Source organism: Podarcis melisellensis (assembly GCF_964234715.1).
Source record: "Podarcis melisellensis genome assembly, chromosome: 1".
Taxonomy (NCBI): domain Eukaryota; kingdom Metazoa; phylum Chordata; class Lepidosauria; order Squamata; family Lacertidae; genus Podarcis; species Podarcis melisellensis.
In genome coordinates, this window is record NC_138528.1 from 116995212 (window position 1) to 117010926 (window position 15715).

Here is a 15715-nt window from a genome sequence, read left to right on the forward strand (position 1 = left end):
CACGGTGTTTCCGTGCGCTGCTCTGGTTTGCCAGAAGCGGCTTAATCATGCTGGCCACATGACCCGGAAGCTGTACGCCAGCTCCCTCGGCCAATAAAGTGAGATGAGCACTGCAACCCCACAGTTGGCCATGACTAGACCTAATGGTCAGGGGTCCCTTTACTCCCAGGGCCAAAGGCAGCACTCTAACCACTACGCCATGCTAACAGAGGCGCCAACTGCAGGAAAGGGGCAATTTTCAGTAATGTTCCCCTCCTCCTACAGTCCACAGTGCCACCTCCCATGCTGTTCTGGAGGGTCCCCTAGCCCACCCAAGTAACTTTCCAGGGGACACAGGAGGGAGGAAGGAATGAAAATTGCCTTACCCCCACCCCTCCATTCCAGTAAAAGTTTGCTGTGAGCAGAGCAAATATATTGTCTATAAAATAAAAATGTAGTTCTAGATACAAGCACAACACCAAAAAGGTACAGAAACGTGAGCACTTACTTCTTCATCAGCTTCCTGCTCCGATGAGTTCTCTAGTCCCAACTCAATCAAATATAAAACCATGCAAAGGACATGTTCTGACAGATTCTGATGATCCATTAAGATCTAAAGCAAAAGTAAATGTTACTTTCCTTTTTCCCTTTCAAAATTTTTCCACTTCAGAATTCGGTGGGAGGGGAGGGGAAACAGAAAGAAATAATATATAGCTACATCAGTTCCACATGATTCAGTATTCAGTACAGGAAAACCTCTCAGAATGACAGCTGCTAACGATTTACCAAGAGAAAAACGGTGGTCACAATTCACAAACACACAGCACCACCTTCCCAAACACAACTAGAAAATGTTTGTGTTGTGGAAATATGCATACTTTAATTTTAAGGAACAAATTAAAGAAGTACACAGAGAGAAAGCGAGAGGGAGGGAGAGAGAGAGATGAGCCCAAGGTGAGGTTTCAAAAATTCTAGTTTGGCCACCTAATTTAGCTTGAGCCTGTATAGCTGAGAAAATGTGCAGAGTGTTTCAGGACAGGAGCAAAACAAGAGGGCTTTGTGGCACTATTTTCTCTTAACAATAATCTTAAAATGTATTCAGTTACGTTCCATTTCCCCTTGGAAAAACAAGTTTTAAAAATGGATCAGGGTATTACTTGGCTTAACTTTTTATTTTATTTTTTAAATCACTGTTTCAAAATTGTACCCAAGCAAACATCCTCCAGAAACCAAAATTATGTGAAGTCTGAAGTAGCTTTGTGTCCCTTGGTTCCCCCTCCCTACTCCAACAATTCAGTAGTACCTTGTAGAGCAGAGTGAATAACACAATGTGTAAAGTTTTGCAGTGCAACAGCCTCATGAGTCCTTTGTAGCTTGGGTGTAAATGTGTCCGTTTCTTGTAAGGAGGCCAGGGGTTTCCATGCACTTTCCCACTTTGCTTTAAGCTGTAAGAGAACCAGAAAATAACCTGCTCAAAGTTAATGCTACAGAAGATACAACTGAGAACTGTGATACTCAATGAATGCCCATTGGACTGCATGCGCTTTTCAGCATTTCTGGTAGTAAATTAAAAATTTAAAATGTTTGCGCCGAACATTTTGAAAGCCAGGTGCCAATTATAAAATAGGCTCAAATGCATTATGGGTTTTCACCATAATCCAGGAACAGATTTGAGGGGGCTAGGGAGAGATGGGAAGCAGAAATCCTTGCACTAACATGGTGCCTTCACTGGATACAACCCTGGATAAAGGGCTCTGACTCTTCTAATACTAAAGCCAACAGCAAATCAGATAGAATGGTGAAAGCTGAGAATTTTCATTATGATCACAAAAAGAGTGAGGCAACCATCACCTTCATATCTCAACAGATGTACTAAGTATGTAAAAGGTAAAGGTAAAGATACCCCTGACCATTAGGTCCAGTTGTGGCCGACTCTGGGGTTGCAGTGCTCATCTCGCTTTATTGGCCGAGGGAGCCGGCATCCAGCTTCCGGGTCATGTGGCCAGCATGACTAAGCCACTTCTGGCGAACCAGAGCAGCGCACGGAAATGCCGTTTACCTTCCCGTCGGAGCGGTACCTATTTATCTACTTGCACTTTGACGTGCTTTCAAACTGCTAGGTGGGCAGGAGCTGGGACCAAACAATGGGAGCTCACCCCGTCGTGGGGATTCGAACTGCCAACCTTCTGATCAGCAAGTCCTAGGCTCTGTGGTTTAGAACACAGTACCATGTACTCGAAAATAATTCTTGAGTTTTCTCTCTTTTGAGTGTACTTATGATTGTGGTCTTAGATTTCACCAGCACAACTGATACTACCCATTCCTCCTTCCACATGGGCTCCACACTCCTGTCCTTGTCAGTGTTAACCTAAGTACAGCAAGATAAAGTATGCAACAACAGTGCTACCACGGGAAATACTAATGGAAGGGGAGGAGAAATTCAAAAGGTTTGCAAGCCAGTTTCTAAGCCTAGGTTTACAGTTAACATTAATACTGGTGCTGATGTTCTGGTGCACCATGGTTAATACCAACAAAGAAAAGTGGCCTGCTGGCAATCTCTTAACTCTGATTAAGACAGTTAAGCATAACATCTGTACTGAGCTCAAGTCCAGATGTGCGGGAGGAGGCAAAATCTTTTCAGGTAACAGGCTGTTCCCATTTTTGCCAGAGTGCGATTCAACTCAAAGAATTTCTCACAGCTGACAAAAGGAAAGCAGAAACAAGGAAGTGAAGAGACTTGAAAACAAAAATGTTACTTTGTTTTCTGACCAGGTTTCCCAATGACAAATCATCCTTTTAATAATATGGGTAGTAATCATAGATGTACCACACAGATGGGAATGAAGAACAACTACAAATCTCTAGATGGGTAACATTTCCAGTTAGTATATCTAGAACAGTTCTTCAAGATGCAAGTATTGGGTAGGAGGGGAGGAGATGGGAGGGAAGGATAAATCCAAAAGGTTGACTTCCAATTTGTTTTTACATGGCTTCAAGGAACATATTATTCAGTTCACTAAAAATTGAAAAGGTTATGTATTTCTTCAAAATGGCAGGCAATACATCATTTTGACATGCCACTTCACAAAACGAAGTTTTTTTTAAAAAAAAACTTAAAAGGTACACGTTTCACAGAATTGCACCAGTGAAAAGCACAAAATTATACTTGTAAGGACTTCAGCCGTATACCGACCCAAGCCAGCTGAATAATAATTTGTTTCAAGTGAGTGGCAACAATATGTAATTGGAATGATTTTGCCCTTGCTAACTACGGCAGCAGATTGAGTATCAATCTACTTTTAAGGATGTACTCAGACAAGTCATAGTATGGAACATTTTTGTATTCACACAAACCACGAGCAGTACGCAAGAAATAAAGTCAGTAACAAAACTGGGCTTACTTCTGTCTTATTTCTCATGGCTTGTTTGAAGCGAACAAACAATTCACAATTAAGAATCACGATTAAGCCACAATTTAAAACAAATTGGCTTTGCATGACATGCCAACGGGTTCACTGCCTAAGAATAAAAGGCACTGTATATTGCTATTACATAATATAGTATTCATTTTAGAATACATTCAACTTACAATGCTGTATATCTGTCCATCGCAGATTGCACATCTCTACGGTAAACAGTTCGGAGAATTACCATGACTGGGTCAAACTCCTTATCCCAGACTTCAGCTATTGTTAAAGAGATAGAACATGTTTGACATTAAGTTCTGAAATCTATTCAAGATTTGTTATAAAAAAAGACAAATAACAAATTACTTCACACACAAAGAATCACTTACAAACATACCATACCTTCACCTGATCATATAAACATCTAAACACACTAGACAATGAAATCCAATTAACAACCATTAAAACCCTGAGTTTATACTGGTGTGCTTGAAAAATATTGAATGATTAAGAACTAAAGTAGCTGACTATTTTGTTTATTCATGTACATTGGTACCTCGGGTTAAGTACTTAATTCGTTCCGGAGGTCCGTTCTTAATCTGAAACTGTTCTTAACCTGAAGCACCACTTTAGCTAATGGGGCCTCCTGCTGCCGCTACACGATTTCTGTTCTCATCCTGAAGCAAAGTTCTTAACCCGAGGTAATATTTCTGGGTTAACGGAGTCTGTAACCTGAAGGCACATGTAACCTGAAGCGTATGTAACCCGAGGTACCACTGTACTTCAAATAACAAGACGAAGAAGGACACATTAATGAGAAGGAACTCTTAGTTTTATCCAAAAGGTGTTTCTAAGTGGGCACTACGAAACCACCAAGTGGGACTGTACTTATCCAGTTACCAGAGGCAGGAAAATATTGTCACTCTACAAGAAGCTCTCTCTTACCTCTCCCTTGGAGTATCGGTTAAAATGCCCATTTGCTTTCTAATCAAGCTTGAAAATAACCTAAAACTGAGTCAAACCACTCTCATACCACAACTGATAAGAAATACAGTGGTACCTCGGGTTACATACGCTTCAGGTTACAGATTCCGCTAACCCAGAAATAGTACCTTGGGTTAAGAACTTTGCTTCAGGATGAGAACAGAAATCGTGCTCTGGCGGCGCAGCAGCAGCAGGAGGCCCCATTAGCTAAAGTGGTGCTTCAGGTTAAGAACAGTTTCAGGTTAAGAACGGACCTCCGGAACGAATTAAGTACTTAACCCGAGGTACCACTGTAACGTAATACACATAACGTATGCACACACAAGACTACTCAATGGACAGTCCACTCCTCAAATGCAATCTTAAGTATGGCCACACTTATGTCGGATCTTGGAGCTCACTCTGAAGCACCTTTCAGATAAGAATAATGGTCCCCTATCTGGTAGGCACAAGAGCACCATCAAATGGGATGCTCTAAAGCTGGCCCTGAGGTTTATGGTTTAAAACCTTGTTCTAGATACAACTGTTGGTTTGTCTAAAACAAGACAAACCGTGAGGCTGGGATCACACATAATGCTAAGCCAAACTGCAGCTTAGCACTGGGTAGCATGAAAGCAGTAGGACCAGGGAAGGAGTAGCACAGTCACAATTATTTTTTCCCTCAGTGCCCACATGTTTGTCTATGTTTAGATAAGGTTTGGCTTAACCTACGTGCATGCTGAACCACAATGAAGGTTTTTAGCAACTGTTTCAGTTTTGTGCCAAGATCCTCAAACATATATCTTTATTATCATTACTCAACATACACAATTACAATGTATCCTGTTCGCCGATCAACTATTTTGGTTCTTGTACATATCATGATGGTGTTCAAAGTGTGAAAAACAACCACTTGTTTAAAGAGAGGAATTAGGGAAGGAAAAGCAAAAAAGTTGAAAGCATGTAACAACACCGAAATTCTGAAAATAATTATTAGTACACGAAATTTCACATAATACTCAACTGAAGTCAACTATCTCTAAACTGTTTACATCTTAGAGATACCAGGCAGAGGGCCTTCTCGGTAGTGGCGCCCGCCCTGTAGAGCGCCCTCCCATCAGATGTCAAAGAAATAAACAACTACCTGACTTTTAGAAGACATCTGAAAGCAGCCCTGTTTAGGGAAGTTTTTAATGTTTGATGTTTTATTGTGTTTTTAATATTCTATTGGAAGCCGCCCAGAGTGGCTGGGGAGACCCGGCCAGATGGGCGGGGTATAAATAAATAAATAAATAAATAAATCAACAACAACAAATTTCTAGAGTTGTAATTAATACCAGCTCATAAAGAACCCATACATATATTGCAGATTCACACTAAAACACCCATAAAGACTGAACATACCTTTAGGTGTATACATTCCCTGCTGCATAGAGCCCCCAGGTTCAAACACAGGAGCCTTAAAATCAGCTACAGCTGACAGCATTGATTCAAAGCTTAAACTTCCAGGAATAATGCCACTTTTCGGATTTGGGTTTTCTGGAATGTGATCCTCGTGTTAAGGTAAACAACAATTACCCAATATTTTCAACAAAAAGGTGTTCGTTCCCATGAGCGTTGCATATATTAACTTGATTCGGGTTGTATCCAATGGTGGCCCTGAACTAGTAAGAAAACACTTCTGCAAGATGGGGCAGCTTATTGTTTTTCAACTCTCCCTGGTCACTCTAGCACCCACTCTAGCTGTACTTGAGGGTTGGTTGATCCTCTGCAACAGTATACATATATGGGGCACTGTGGAGGCCTGCCAGTGTGCATGCGTGGGGTCAGCAGAAATTGCACGCCTTGCCTCGTGTGAGAAGTGCTTTCCGTTACAAGAAGTCACCACTGCATTGTGGGTTGTAAAACTGCAGTCAATGGCAGATAAAGATGATGGACTACCGTATTTTTCGCTCTATAAGACGCACTTTCCCTAAAAAGTAAGGGGAAATGTGTGTGTGTCTTATGGAGCGAATGCAGGCTGCGCAGCTATTCCTGAAGCCAGGAGAGCGAGAGGGATCGGTGCACAGCAATCCCTCTTGCTGTTCTGACTTCGCTTCGCTGGAGGGGCGCTGCACAGCTTTCCCTCTCAGTGCAGCACCTCTCCAGTGCTGGAGAGGCACTGTGCAGAGAGGGAGAAAATTTTTTTCCCTTGTTCTCCTCCTCTAAAACTAGGTGCGTCTTATGGTGGGGTGCGTCTTATAGAACGAAAAATATGGTATATAGAACTTGCTGAACTGACTGGGAGACTCCGAGACCAGAGAGAAGAGACGGTGGAAGAAGACTGGAAGAAGTTTAAAGATTTTTTGAAAAAATATGTTAATGTTTAAATCTTAGAATAGCTTTGGAAGTGGATATAGGCTGTAGGGTTAGAAGTAGAAGATAGCATATTTTAAAATAGTATTACTTGTAAGGGATAGAATGTGAAGATTTTTATGGTAAAAGTAAGTGTGATTTAAAAAATGGTTAAAATTATGATATATGTAAACTGCTAAAGATTAGGTAAAATGAAAATCAGATAGGGGAAGCTCACCTAACAATGTTTAGAAAAAATAAGGATAAGGGAAGAATTTGTTTGTATCGTTTGTTTTTCTGTTTATGTTGTTTATTTGTGTTATAAAATGAATAAAAAAAATTGGGGGGAAAATAAAAAATAAAACTGCAGTCAAGTACAACATTCCTACAGTGGACATGTTAGGGGATGTTTTGAAGAGAGTGTGGTCTGTTGTACTAGCATGGAGGAGAACACTGCCTCCATGTTCTGATCAGTGTGTGTTCTCCATTTTGTATGTTGCTGTGTGTTTGGAGAACTGACTGCTTAGTCGCGGTCACTTGGGACTAACTTCTTTATGGAATAGTTCTAGTTGTTATGCAACCTAAGCCTGCCTTCAGGGATAAGTCTGTGAACCTGAATGAATCTGTGAGTAAATATTAAGGTTAATCAGATTCTTGTGTTTATTCTTTTCAAGAGGGATTAGACAGGATTTTACCAGGAAGGAATCTTTAATAGTAAGACTCAGATGAGTCAGCAACAAACTGATCGCTGTGTAATTTAAAAATGGGGATGTTTGGAACTCTGCTAGAATATGGAACTTGCTAGCGCAAGTTAGGAAGGATATCATTAAAGAATATATCCTCTCCTGCCTCCCTAATCATCCCCACATGCATACCAAACTTCATTTAGAAATACACAGCCATTTTTTAAAAGCTCAGTAGGTAGAGCATGAGACTCTTAAGCTCGGGGTTGTGGGTGAGAGTCCCATGTCGATCAAGGTTCCTGCATTGAAGAGGGCTGGATTAGATGACCCTCATAGTCCCTTCCAACTCTACGATTCTACAGTGGTACCTTGGTTCTCAAACTTAATCTGTTCAGCTCCCAAAACCGTTCGAAAACCAAGGCGTGGCTTCCGATTGGCTGCAGGAGCTTCCTGTACTCAAGTGGAAGCCGCATCAGATGTTCGGCTTCTGAAAAACGTTTGGAACACGTACAATCAGGAGCCAATTTGTTCTAAAACCAAGGTACCACAGTGTAAGCATGTCTTTTGGTGAGCAGAAGCAACAGGGATTTCTGCAGTTGCTTCACTTCACCAGAAGAGGTCTATATTGCACAATTAAATGGTGTTCGATCCATCATTTTAAGTGTTAATGTTGATAGTTTTCTTGGAGGCAGCACATAGATTTCAAATACAGTGGTACCTTGGGTTACATACGCTTCAGGTTACAGACTCCGCTAACCCAGAAATAGTACCTTGGGTTAAGAACTTTGCTTCAGGATGAGAACAGAAATCGCGTGGCGGCGGCGGGAGGCCCCATTACTTAAAGTAGTGCTTCAGGTTAAGAACAGTTTCAGGTAAAGAACGGACCTCCAAAACGAATTAAGTACGTAACCAGAGGTACCACTGTACGTGTTTGTACAATTCAGACTAAGAATGGTTAGATACATAACTAAATGCTTATTCCAGAGGTGCTAGGAAGCTGTAACACAAAAAAACCAAAGAATGTCCATCATTTTGAAAAACGACCCCATCACAGTTGCAAAATGTTAATTGGTATAAGGACATAATTGCAGGAATATTACTAATCCATCTTAATCCACATTACACTAGATTAAGGATATGCAGATTGGTAAGAAAAAGAAAGCCGCGCAACAACACTACAGCCTTGGCTAGTTGTGGTTTTTTAAAAATCTCACCCTTTGGTTGCTAACAGGGGAGGAAGACAGATTTCACATGTTTAAATATGGAAGATTATCTCACCAGAAGGAGAACACTATACTGCACCCTTCTGGGTCTTCGTGTACATTACAGTTTTTTAAAAGACTGAAATATGGATTTCAAACAAACCAGATAACACTAATATTTATTTATTTTTGTCCTGGCATATTGCCCAATTACTCCCTGGAGTGCAAGAACCCAATCTGGGGAAGGCAGTTTAATTCAATGGAAAGGCAAACACAGCTGTAAACCCCAAATCTATCCTTTTGAATCAGAAGGTTGGAAGAAAGGTGATGATTTATATTCCTAGACCAGAGTTAGAAAGACTAGAGTGCTTATGGTATATATATGATATATGTGTGTGTGTGTGTGTGTGCGCGCGCGCGCATGTATATGATTATATATATATATATATATATATATATATATATATATATATATATACACACACACACAAACATATATACACACACACACACACACACACACACACACCGTATATATCTATATATCTATCTATCTCCAACTCAGTACAACATCAAATTTCATTGCAAGCTCAACATGAAACTTTTCATATGAAAATTATATGCTAATATTGTTTGAAGGCATTCAAAATTGCTTCTAATAGTCTTACTTGTTGTACACCAAAGGGAAGAACAATACATGCATCCTGTTAATTAGTCACAGAAAAAATGCATTTAACAACGTTCCAAGGATATGAGGTCCAGTAGAGAACTATGAGTCCTGTCATTCATGCAAAGCTGAGCTACCATCTCTGCCCGAAGAATCTCATCATCAGTCATTCCTAGGAGAAATTGAAAGGTAAATTAACAGAACCATATAATACATACCATAAGATAGGAAGCGGAGGTGGAGTTATTACTACCTAGAAGTGCATTCAGTTTTACATTAAAAGAGTTTTTAAAAAATACTATGACTGATTTTTTTAAAAAAAATAAAAAAATGGGCTGTTAATTCACAGAGTATCAATAAGAAAGAAGGATTTAGAGCAGGCATAGGCAAACTCGGCCCTCCAGATGTTTTGGGACTACAACTCCCATCACCCCTGGCCACTGGTCATGTTAGCTAGGGATGATGGGAGTTGTAGTCCCAAAACATCTGGAGGGCCGAGTTTGCCTGTGCCTGATTTAGAGCCTTATGAGGGATGGTTGAAGGAACTGGGCATGTATAGCCTAGTAAAGAGGAGACTGAAAGGAGATAGGATAGCCATCTTCAAATATCTAAAGGTCTGTCACAAAGAGGATCAAGCAAGCTAGGACCCAAACCAATGGATTCAAGTTACAAGAATGGAGACTGACTAAATAAACACAACTTAGTGGGCAACCACAACTTTTGGCTTCCACCAAGAGGGACTAATAAAGGCGAAGGTCCCGAGAAACAATTCAAGAACATGAAGAGTTAGCAAGTGCTTTTGGTTGAGGTTTCCATCACCATTCCTACCTAAACACTGGTTGAAACTTAAGATTCAGTACGTGCCTGTGACCATTCCTACCCCGACATAGAAATTGCTAGGAGTAAAGCAGAAAGCCAATTAATCTTACCCAAGTGTAAACGGAGACTTAAAAGAATGACAAGAAATGTTAAGGCGCCTTCTAACATTGATCTCTCATGCTCTGAATCTAGCACTGTATTCTGATGTTGGGAAGCCATTGTTAAGAGGTCAACCACCTTGAACCTACAGGAGAGGAAAAGACGAATTTTAGAAAATCTAGTACGGTTAATAATTTGAGAACATTTCCTGTTGCTCCTCCAGGAAGCTCACAAGGCTCCCAGGCATTTGCCCATGCAGACGTGATCAACTGGAGACCCCTTAACTTCACACAACGCAGCAGCAGCGCACATTGAAGGGCAACTTACTTACTTGCCCAGATATTTTGATGTTCTCTATCATTTAGCCTGCTTGTTTTTGGTTGCCTCTAACTGTTCTTATGAGGATGACTATTACTCTGTTGTGGTTTTGGCACGATATATTTTACTCATGCCTAGTGTATACCATCATGAGATCTGTGAGGATAAACAACTGTCTATTTTTTTTAAAAAAAGAAGTAACAAATGTCTCTCTGTGCCATTACACTCTGCAACATCTGACGCACAGTACGAGATTCAACCTTCCATTAAAATTTTGATATTTTTTAAAAATGGGTTATTGCACACTTTGTGCTATGTTTGCCTACAGATAGCTCTACTTTTCTCCTTCCCTGCATGCCCCAGAGCTGCCATGCAGCATCTGTTCCTAATACACAGTCTGTCAGCCTTTTACCAAACCTTAACACAGAGGGAGCAGGTCGGAGGGTGCTTAGATACATTTGACACTGAGTTTCCAACTAAATGCAATACAGTGGTACCTCGGGTTAAGAACTTAATTCGTTCCGGAGGGAACTCCTGCTGCACTGTGAAGGCTTGCGGATAGATGCCTGAAACCCCGGAACGCAGCGCGAACTATCCCTGCAAATGTGCACAAACTGTTTCCGGTGCTCCTCCGACCTGGAAGTGGGTCCCCACGCCGCACCACACTGGTAAGAGTGGGTGGCGGGGGCTTGGATAAACAAGGGTCTTGGGCCTTATCCGGCCCCTGGGCCGGACATTGGTGACCCCTGCTTTATTGTGTCTGCTGCTGACGACTACAGATTTATCCCTGCTTGTAGATTTATCTTAATACTACTTTGTTTTAAACACTCTTCCAATTGTTCCAACTCACTTGTTACTATCTTCCCATCATTATTTCTTATTTTGGCTACCATACATACTAGTTCGACATATTCTATTAGTTTAAGCAGCCATTGGTCCTTTGTTGGGATAGCCTTTTCTTTCCACATTTTTGCGTACACTATTCTTGCGGCTGCTGTTCCGTATAGCAATAGGTTTTTAACTTTGTTTGGTGTTTCCTGACCGTATATTGCTAACTGGAATGCTTCTGGGTTTTTGGGGGAAAGTGCACTTTTAAAATTTGTCATATACCATTACCCATATTTTATTTTATTTTGCGAATCTGCACTGCCACCACATGTGAATTAAAGAGCCCCCTATGGTGCATTTAAACCACAAGGCAGACATTGCTTAGACGGTGTGTTCTTTCCAACAGTAACTTACCTTTCAAAAACTGAGGAAATGAAATAATCTGGGTCAAGTCTTGAAGCGCAAACCTGTTTTCGGGGGTGGGGTGGGGAGAGAAAATATATATATATTAGTTATTATTGTTTAGCTATCTAATAACATAGAGCAGATGAGGTTACGAAAAGTACTGACCTACCTGTAACAGATAAATGTCAGGATCAATCATGGAATTACAGAAGTGGGACTGCACATAAGTCATGGCTTGTCCTTTAATCTGCAGGCCGTTCCTTACCCACATATTACTATGGATTTCAGAGAGGCTTGCCTACCAGAAAGAGCAAAAAGAAAGCTGTTTCAGCTCAACATGCTACCTGTTGCTTAGGCATACTATTTTGCAGTGTTAAAAACTTGAAAAGCTGAGAATATATTTTTGTAGCTGATCACACAGCTTTTTGCAGAATATTTCAATCCATGGTGGCACACTAGACTTCGGCGGCACTGCAAAAACAACATAGCAATCTTTCTCCCCTGTGACTTTCACTAATACATAGAATGCCATCCAGACAAAATGTCAGCCACAACCAAGGATGTAATCACATTTTTAACTATAACCATTGAGCAGTTGTTCCATAGGATCTGAATATTTTCCCTGCTTATTTATACCGCCTAACTTTTTTCTGTGTTGTTCTCAGATACACTCCTGCTTTTGGCCTTCACTTTACCTCTTGCTAATTCAACATAATCACCCAAACATTTATCACTCGTTATTGTGATATATATGTGGAAAACAAAGAGTGCTGTACATACAATGTGGGAATAAACTTGCAGTTATTCAAATATCCATGCCCTTAGCACTCAGTTACATTCAGCCACAAATCAATTGCCTCCAGTGGGGAAAAACTGTCTGAGGCAATGAACCATGAGTGAAATCCAATGTAGATGCAACGGGGCTTCTCCTTCCTTTTCTCCCCCTTGCAGCCCCCTCCCCAATTTGCTTTGGAGGATTCGGAGAGCCACCAAAGCATCTTTTGGGGCCACACAAGAAGCTAGAGGGGGAAGAGGAGAAACCAAAAATTCCCATTGTGCAAGCAAATTTCTGTATTGACTGTGGGTGTACCTGCTTACTATTTGCGATTCCCGCTTTACACACCACAGAAGTGCATAGGCGCCGACTCCATGGGGCCTGAGGGGGCCCGAGCCCCCTCAAAAATTCGTTGGGGGGGCTCTGCCCCCCCAATAATTTAAGAAAATTATTAGTTATATTATGCTTTGTAAAATCACAAAATTATGTTGGTATTTTTTATTTTCCTTGTTTGACGATAGTTACCTTTTAAAATACATTCAGTAATGAGTTAAAACAAAGCCACTCCTGATCTAGAGAGGGGGTGGGGTTGCGGGCTCTCGACCCATCAACAATCTCGCGGGGCTGGCGTCAGCCCTGTGAGAAGCGGGGATTCCCCCTAGCTCATTAATATTCACCGCCCACGGCGGCAGCCAATTGGCTGCCGCAAAGGGCGGGCCCTCACAGGTTCACTTAAGGTCGGGGCAGCCCGGGGCTCGCCCCTTTCGTTCCCCCAGCAGCAGCGGTCTGGAGGTCTTGGGCGCCCCCAATATTTTTTATAAGTCGGCGCCCCTGCAGAAGTGATATATGCAGAGAGAGAAAAATACTTGGCCAACTTACCTGAATCTGAAGTGGGTGAACCATGAGCTTCATCAACATCTCCTGGTCTGGAAGGAGGGAATCAAGATCTAGTTCTTGGCATTTAACAGCCTACAAACAAAATATGTACATATTTGATCCGGACTTGTATACCTAAATAATGCCTCCCCCCCCCCCAAAAAAACCCTACCCTGCAAAAAAACATTCACTTACCTTACTTAGAAACATGGCATAGTAACGATGCAGAGGCAGATGAAAAGTGACCTGATTAGGAGTAGGCTGCAATGGAAACAAAGGTCGCTTACAATTCAAAGGAATAAACAATTCCATTTTGCGCACTATTAAATCACTCATTATTTCCTCTCTTCTGGTAAACCCCAAAACTTCGACATGGGCTCATACACTTCTGCTTTTACTCCAGAAAATGTGACGCTGCGCTCTTTTACTGCTACAGACACAAAAGCAACCCTCCACCAGGTAGCTTGGCTCAGGGAAATCTCTTGCAATAAGAGAGGGTGGAATGGAGGCACATGCAATAAAGGTTTGAAGGGAAGATGCTTCCAAATTTTAATAGAAGACCCTACTCCGTAATGCAAAGTCAAATACATTAGACACACAAACCTCATCCACAAAGTTGATAGCATCAAACCAATCCTGGAGTGCTTCTAGGCAGTATCTCACAACGTTTCGTGTGTATTCCTGCGTCTCCTGAAGTGGGATACAAAGGTTGCACAAATGGAAAAATGAACTCTCCGAAGTTAAACGACACAGCAAAATTTGCTAGAGGGCACAAGCTTCCCTAGCCACTGTGATCCACGCGACAGTCACCTCCAGACTGGATTATTGTAACTCGCTCTACGTGGCGCTGCCCTTGAGACTCACCCAGAAACTCCAGTGGGTGCAGAATGCCGCAGCGAGACTCTTTACGGGGTCCTCGCTGCAAGATCACAGTCACCCGGTGCTATACCAGCTGCACTGGCTCCCGGTGGAGTACAGGATCAGGTTTAAGGTGCTGGTTTTAACCTTTAAAGCCCTATATGGCCTAGGACCCTTGTACCTACGGGACCGCCTCTCCTGGTATGTCCCACAGAGGAATTTACGGTCTTCAAACAAAAACATCTTGGAGATCCCAGGCCACAGAGAGATTAGGCTGGCCTCAACCAGAGCCAGGGCTTTTTCGGCTGTGGCTCCGATCTGGTGGAACACTCTGTCACAAGAGACTAGGGCCCTGCGGGACTTGACATCTTTCTGCAGGGCCTGCAAGACAGAGCTGTTCCACCAGGCCTTTGGCCAGGGCACAGCCTGACTCCCTCCTTTGGCAATCTTCACAGAATTCTAGCCCAATGGTTGCCATCAATTCAATTTGATCTGAATTAATTTTATAATGAAATGATTTTAGAATGTTGTATTATTTTATTGTTGTTAGCCACCCTGAGCCCGGTTTCGGCTGGGGAGGGTGGGATATAAATAAAACAATTTTATTATTATTATTATTCCCTTTCCTCTCCTCTCCCAATGTATGATTTGGAACCTGAGTCCTGTTTCTAGTACACCCTCATGTACATCCTCAGGGTCGAGAATCAATCTTTATTTATGGATATGATCGGCAATCTGATATCTGGGAGAGGGGGATGTTTCAACCTACTGATAACAGTTATACCACAATGTGTGATCAAAGTAACAGAAACAGAAACCAAAACGAAACCATGGTCTTTGGCAACAATTCTTCAGGAATGTTAACTCATTCTGTGCTCTAAATGTACTTTCAAACTGGAGTCACTGGACCTGCATTTCTGTTTGATAAAAAGGCACATTTTTGAAGGACTTCCATCAAAAACATGAAAGCATTCTATTTATTATTTGCACAGCATAACTAATAAAGCACCTGAACATATTTTCAGTAACAGGACAACAGATTAACGAGCATACCCTCAAAAGGAGTTTTACTGCTCACCTTGACGAATATAGCTTGATTAAATAAAAATTGAAGGGTGTTACTCTAAGAGCACAATGCTATCATATTAACCGCAAGGTACACAACAGGCCCTGGGGTGTGTGTGCTTAACACAAGGAGAGTGTACAACTTTCTAAAACTGCATATTTCATATTTAAAATATTTAATCACTAGAGAACCAAAGGGGGAGGTAGTGCTCAGCTTACCCTGATTTTGCAGTGTGATAGTAGCCCCCACATTGGCTGGGCACAGGCCTCAAGCTCAGCGGCAAAAGCAGCATAGTAGGTCTGAGATTCAAACTCAACATGCTCATTAAGTTCTCTCTTGTTTAAATTCATTCCTTAAAGGATCAAGACAAAGTTGCACAAAGTTACAGTTAACCAGTACACCATCTTTTTCGCACCGTATACAATTCAAACACACA

The 15715-nt window shown here is 41.6% G+C and overlaps 1 protein-coding gene across 1 annotated transcript in view; it reads right to left on the reverse strand.

The window, feature by feature from the left end:
* The window catches only part of UBR3 (ubiquitin protein ligase E3 component n-recognin 3), an 88875-nt gene that overhangs the window by 50035 nt on the left and 23125 nt on the right, over window positions 1-15715 (reverse strand). The window contains exons 10-21 of the mRNA XM_081899503.1: window positions 15498-15631; window positions 13959-14045; window positions 13551-13616; window positions 13359-13448; window positions 11874-12002; window positions 11714-11766; window positions 10165-10298; window positions 9309-9407; window positions 5754-5888; window positions 3569-3665; window positions 1283-1424; window positions 488-592 (exon numbers count right to left, since the gene is read on the reverse strand). Coding sequence (XP_081755629.1) covers window positions 488-592; window positions 1283-1424; window positions 3569-3665; window positions 5754-5888; window positions 9309-9407; window positions 10165-10298; window positions 11714-11766; window positions 11874-12002; window positions 13359-13448; window positions 13551-13616; window positions 13959-14045; window positions 15498-15631 — 1271 coding nt within the window. The remainder of the gene's footprint in view (window positions 1-487; window positions 593-1282; window positions 1425-3568; window positions 3666-5753; window positions 5889-9308; window positions 9408-10164; window positions 10299-11713; window positions 11767-11873; window positions 12003-13358; window positions 13449-13550; window positions 13617-13958; window positions 14046-15497; window positions 15632-15715) is intronic.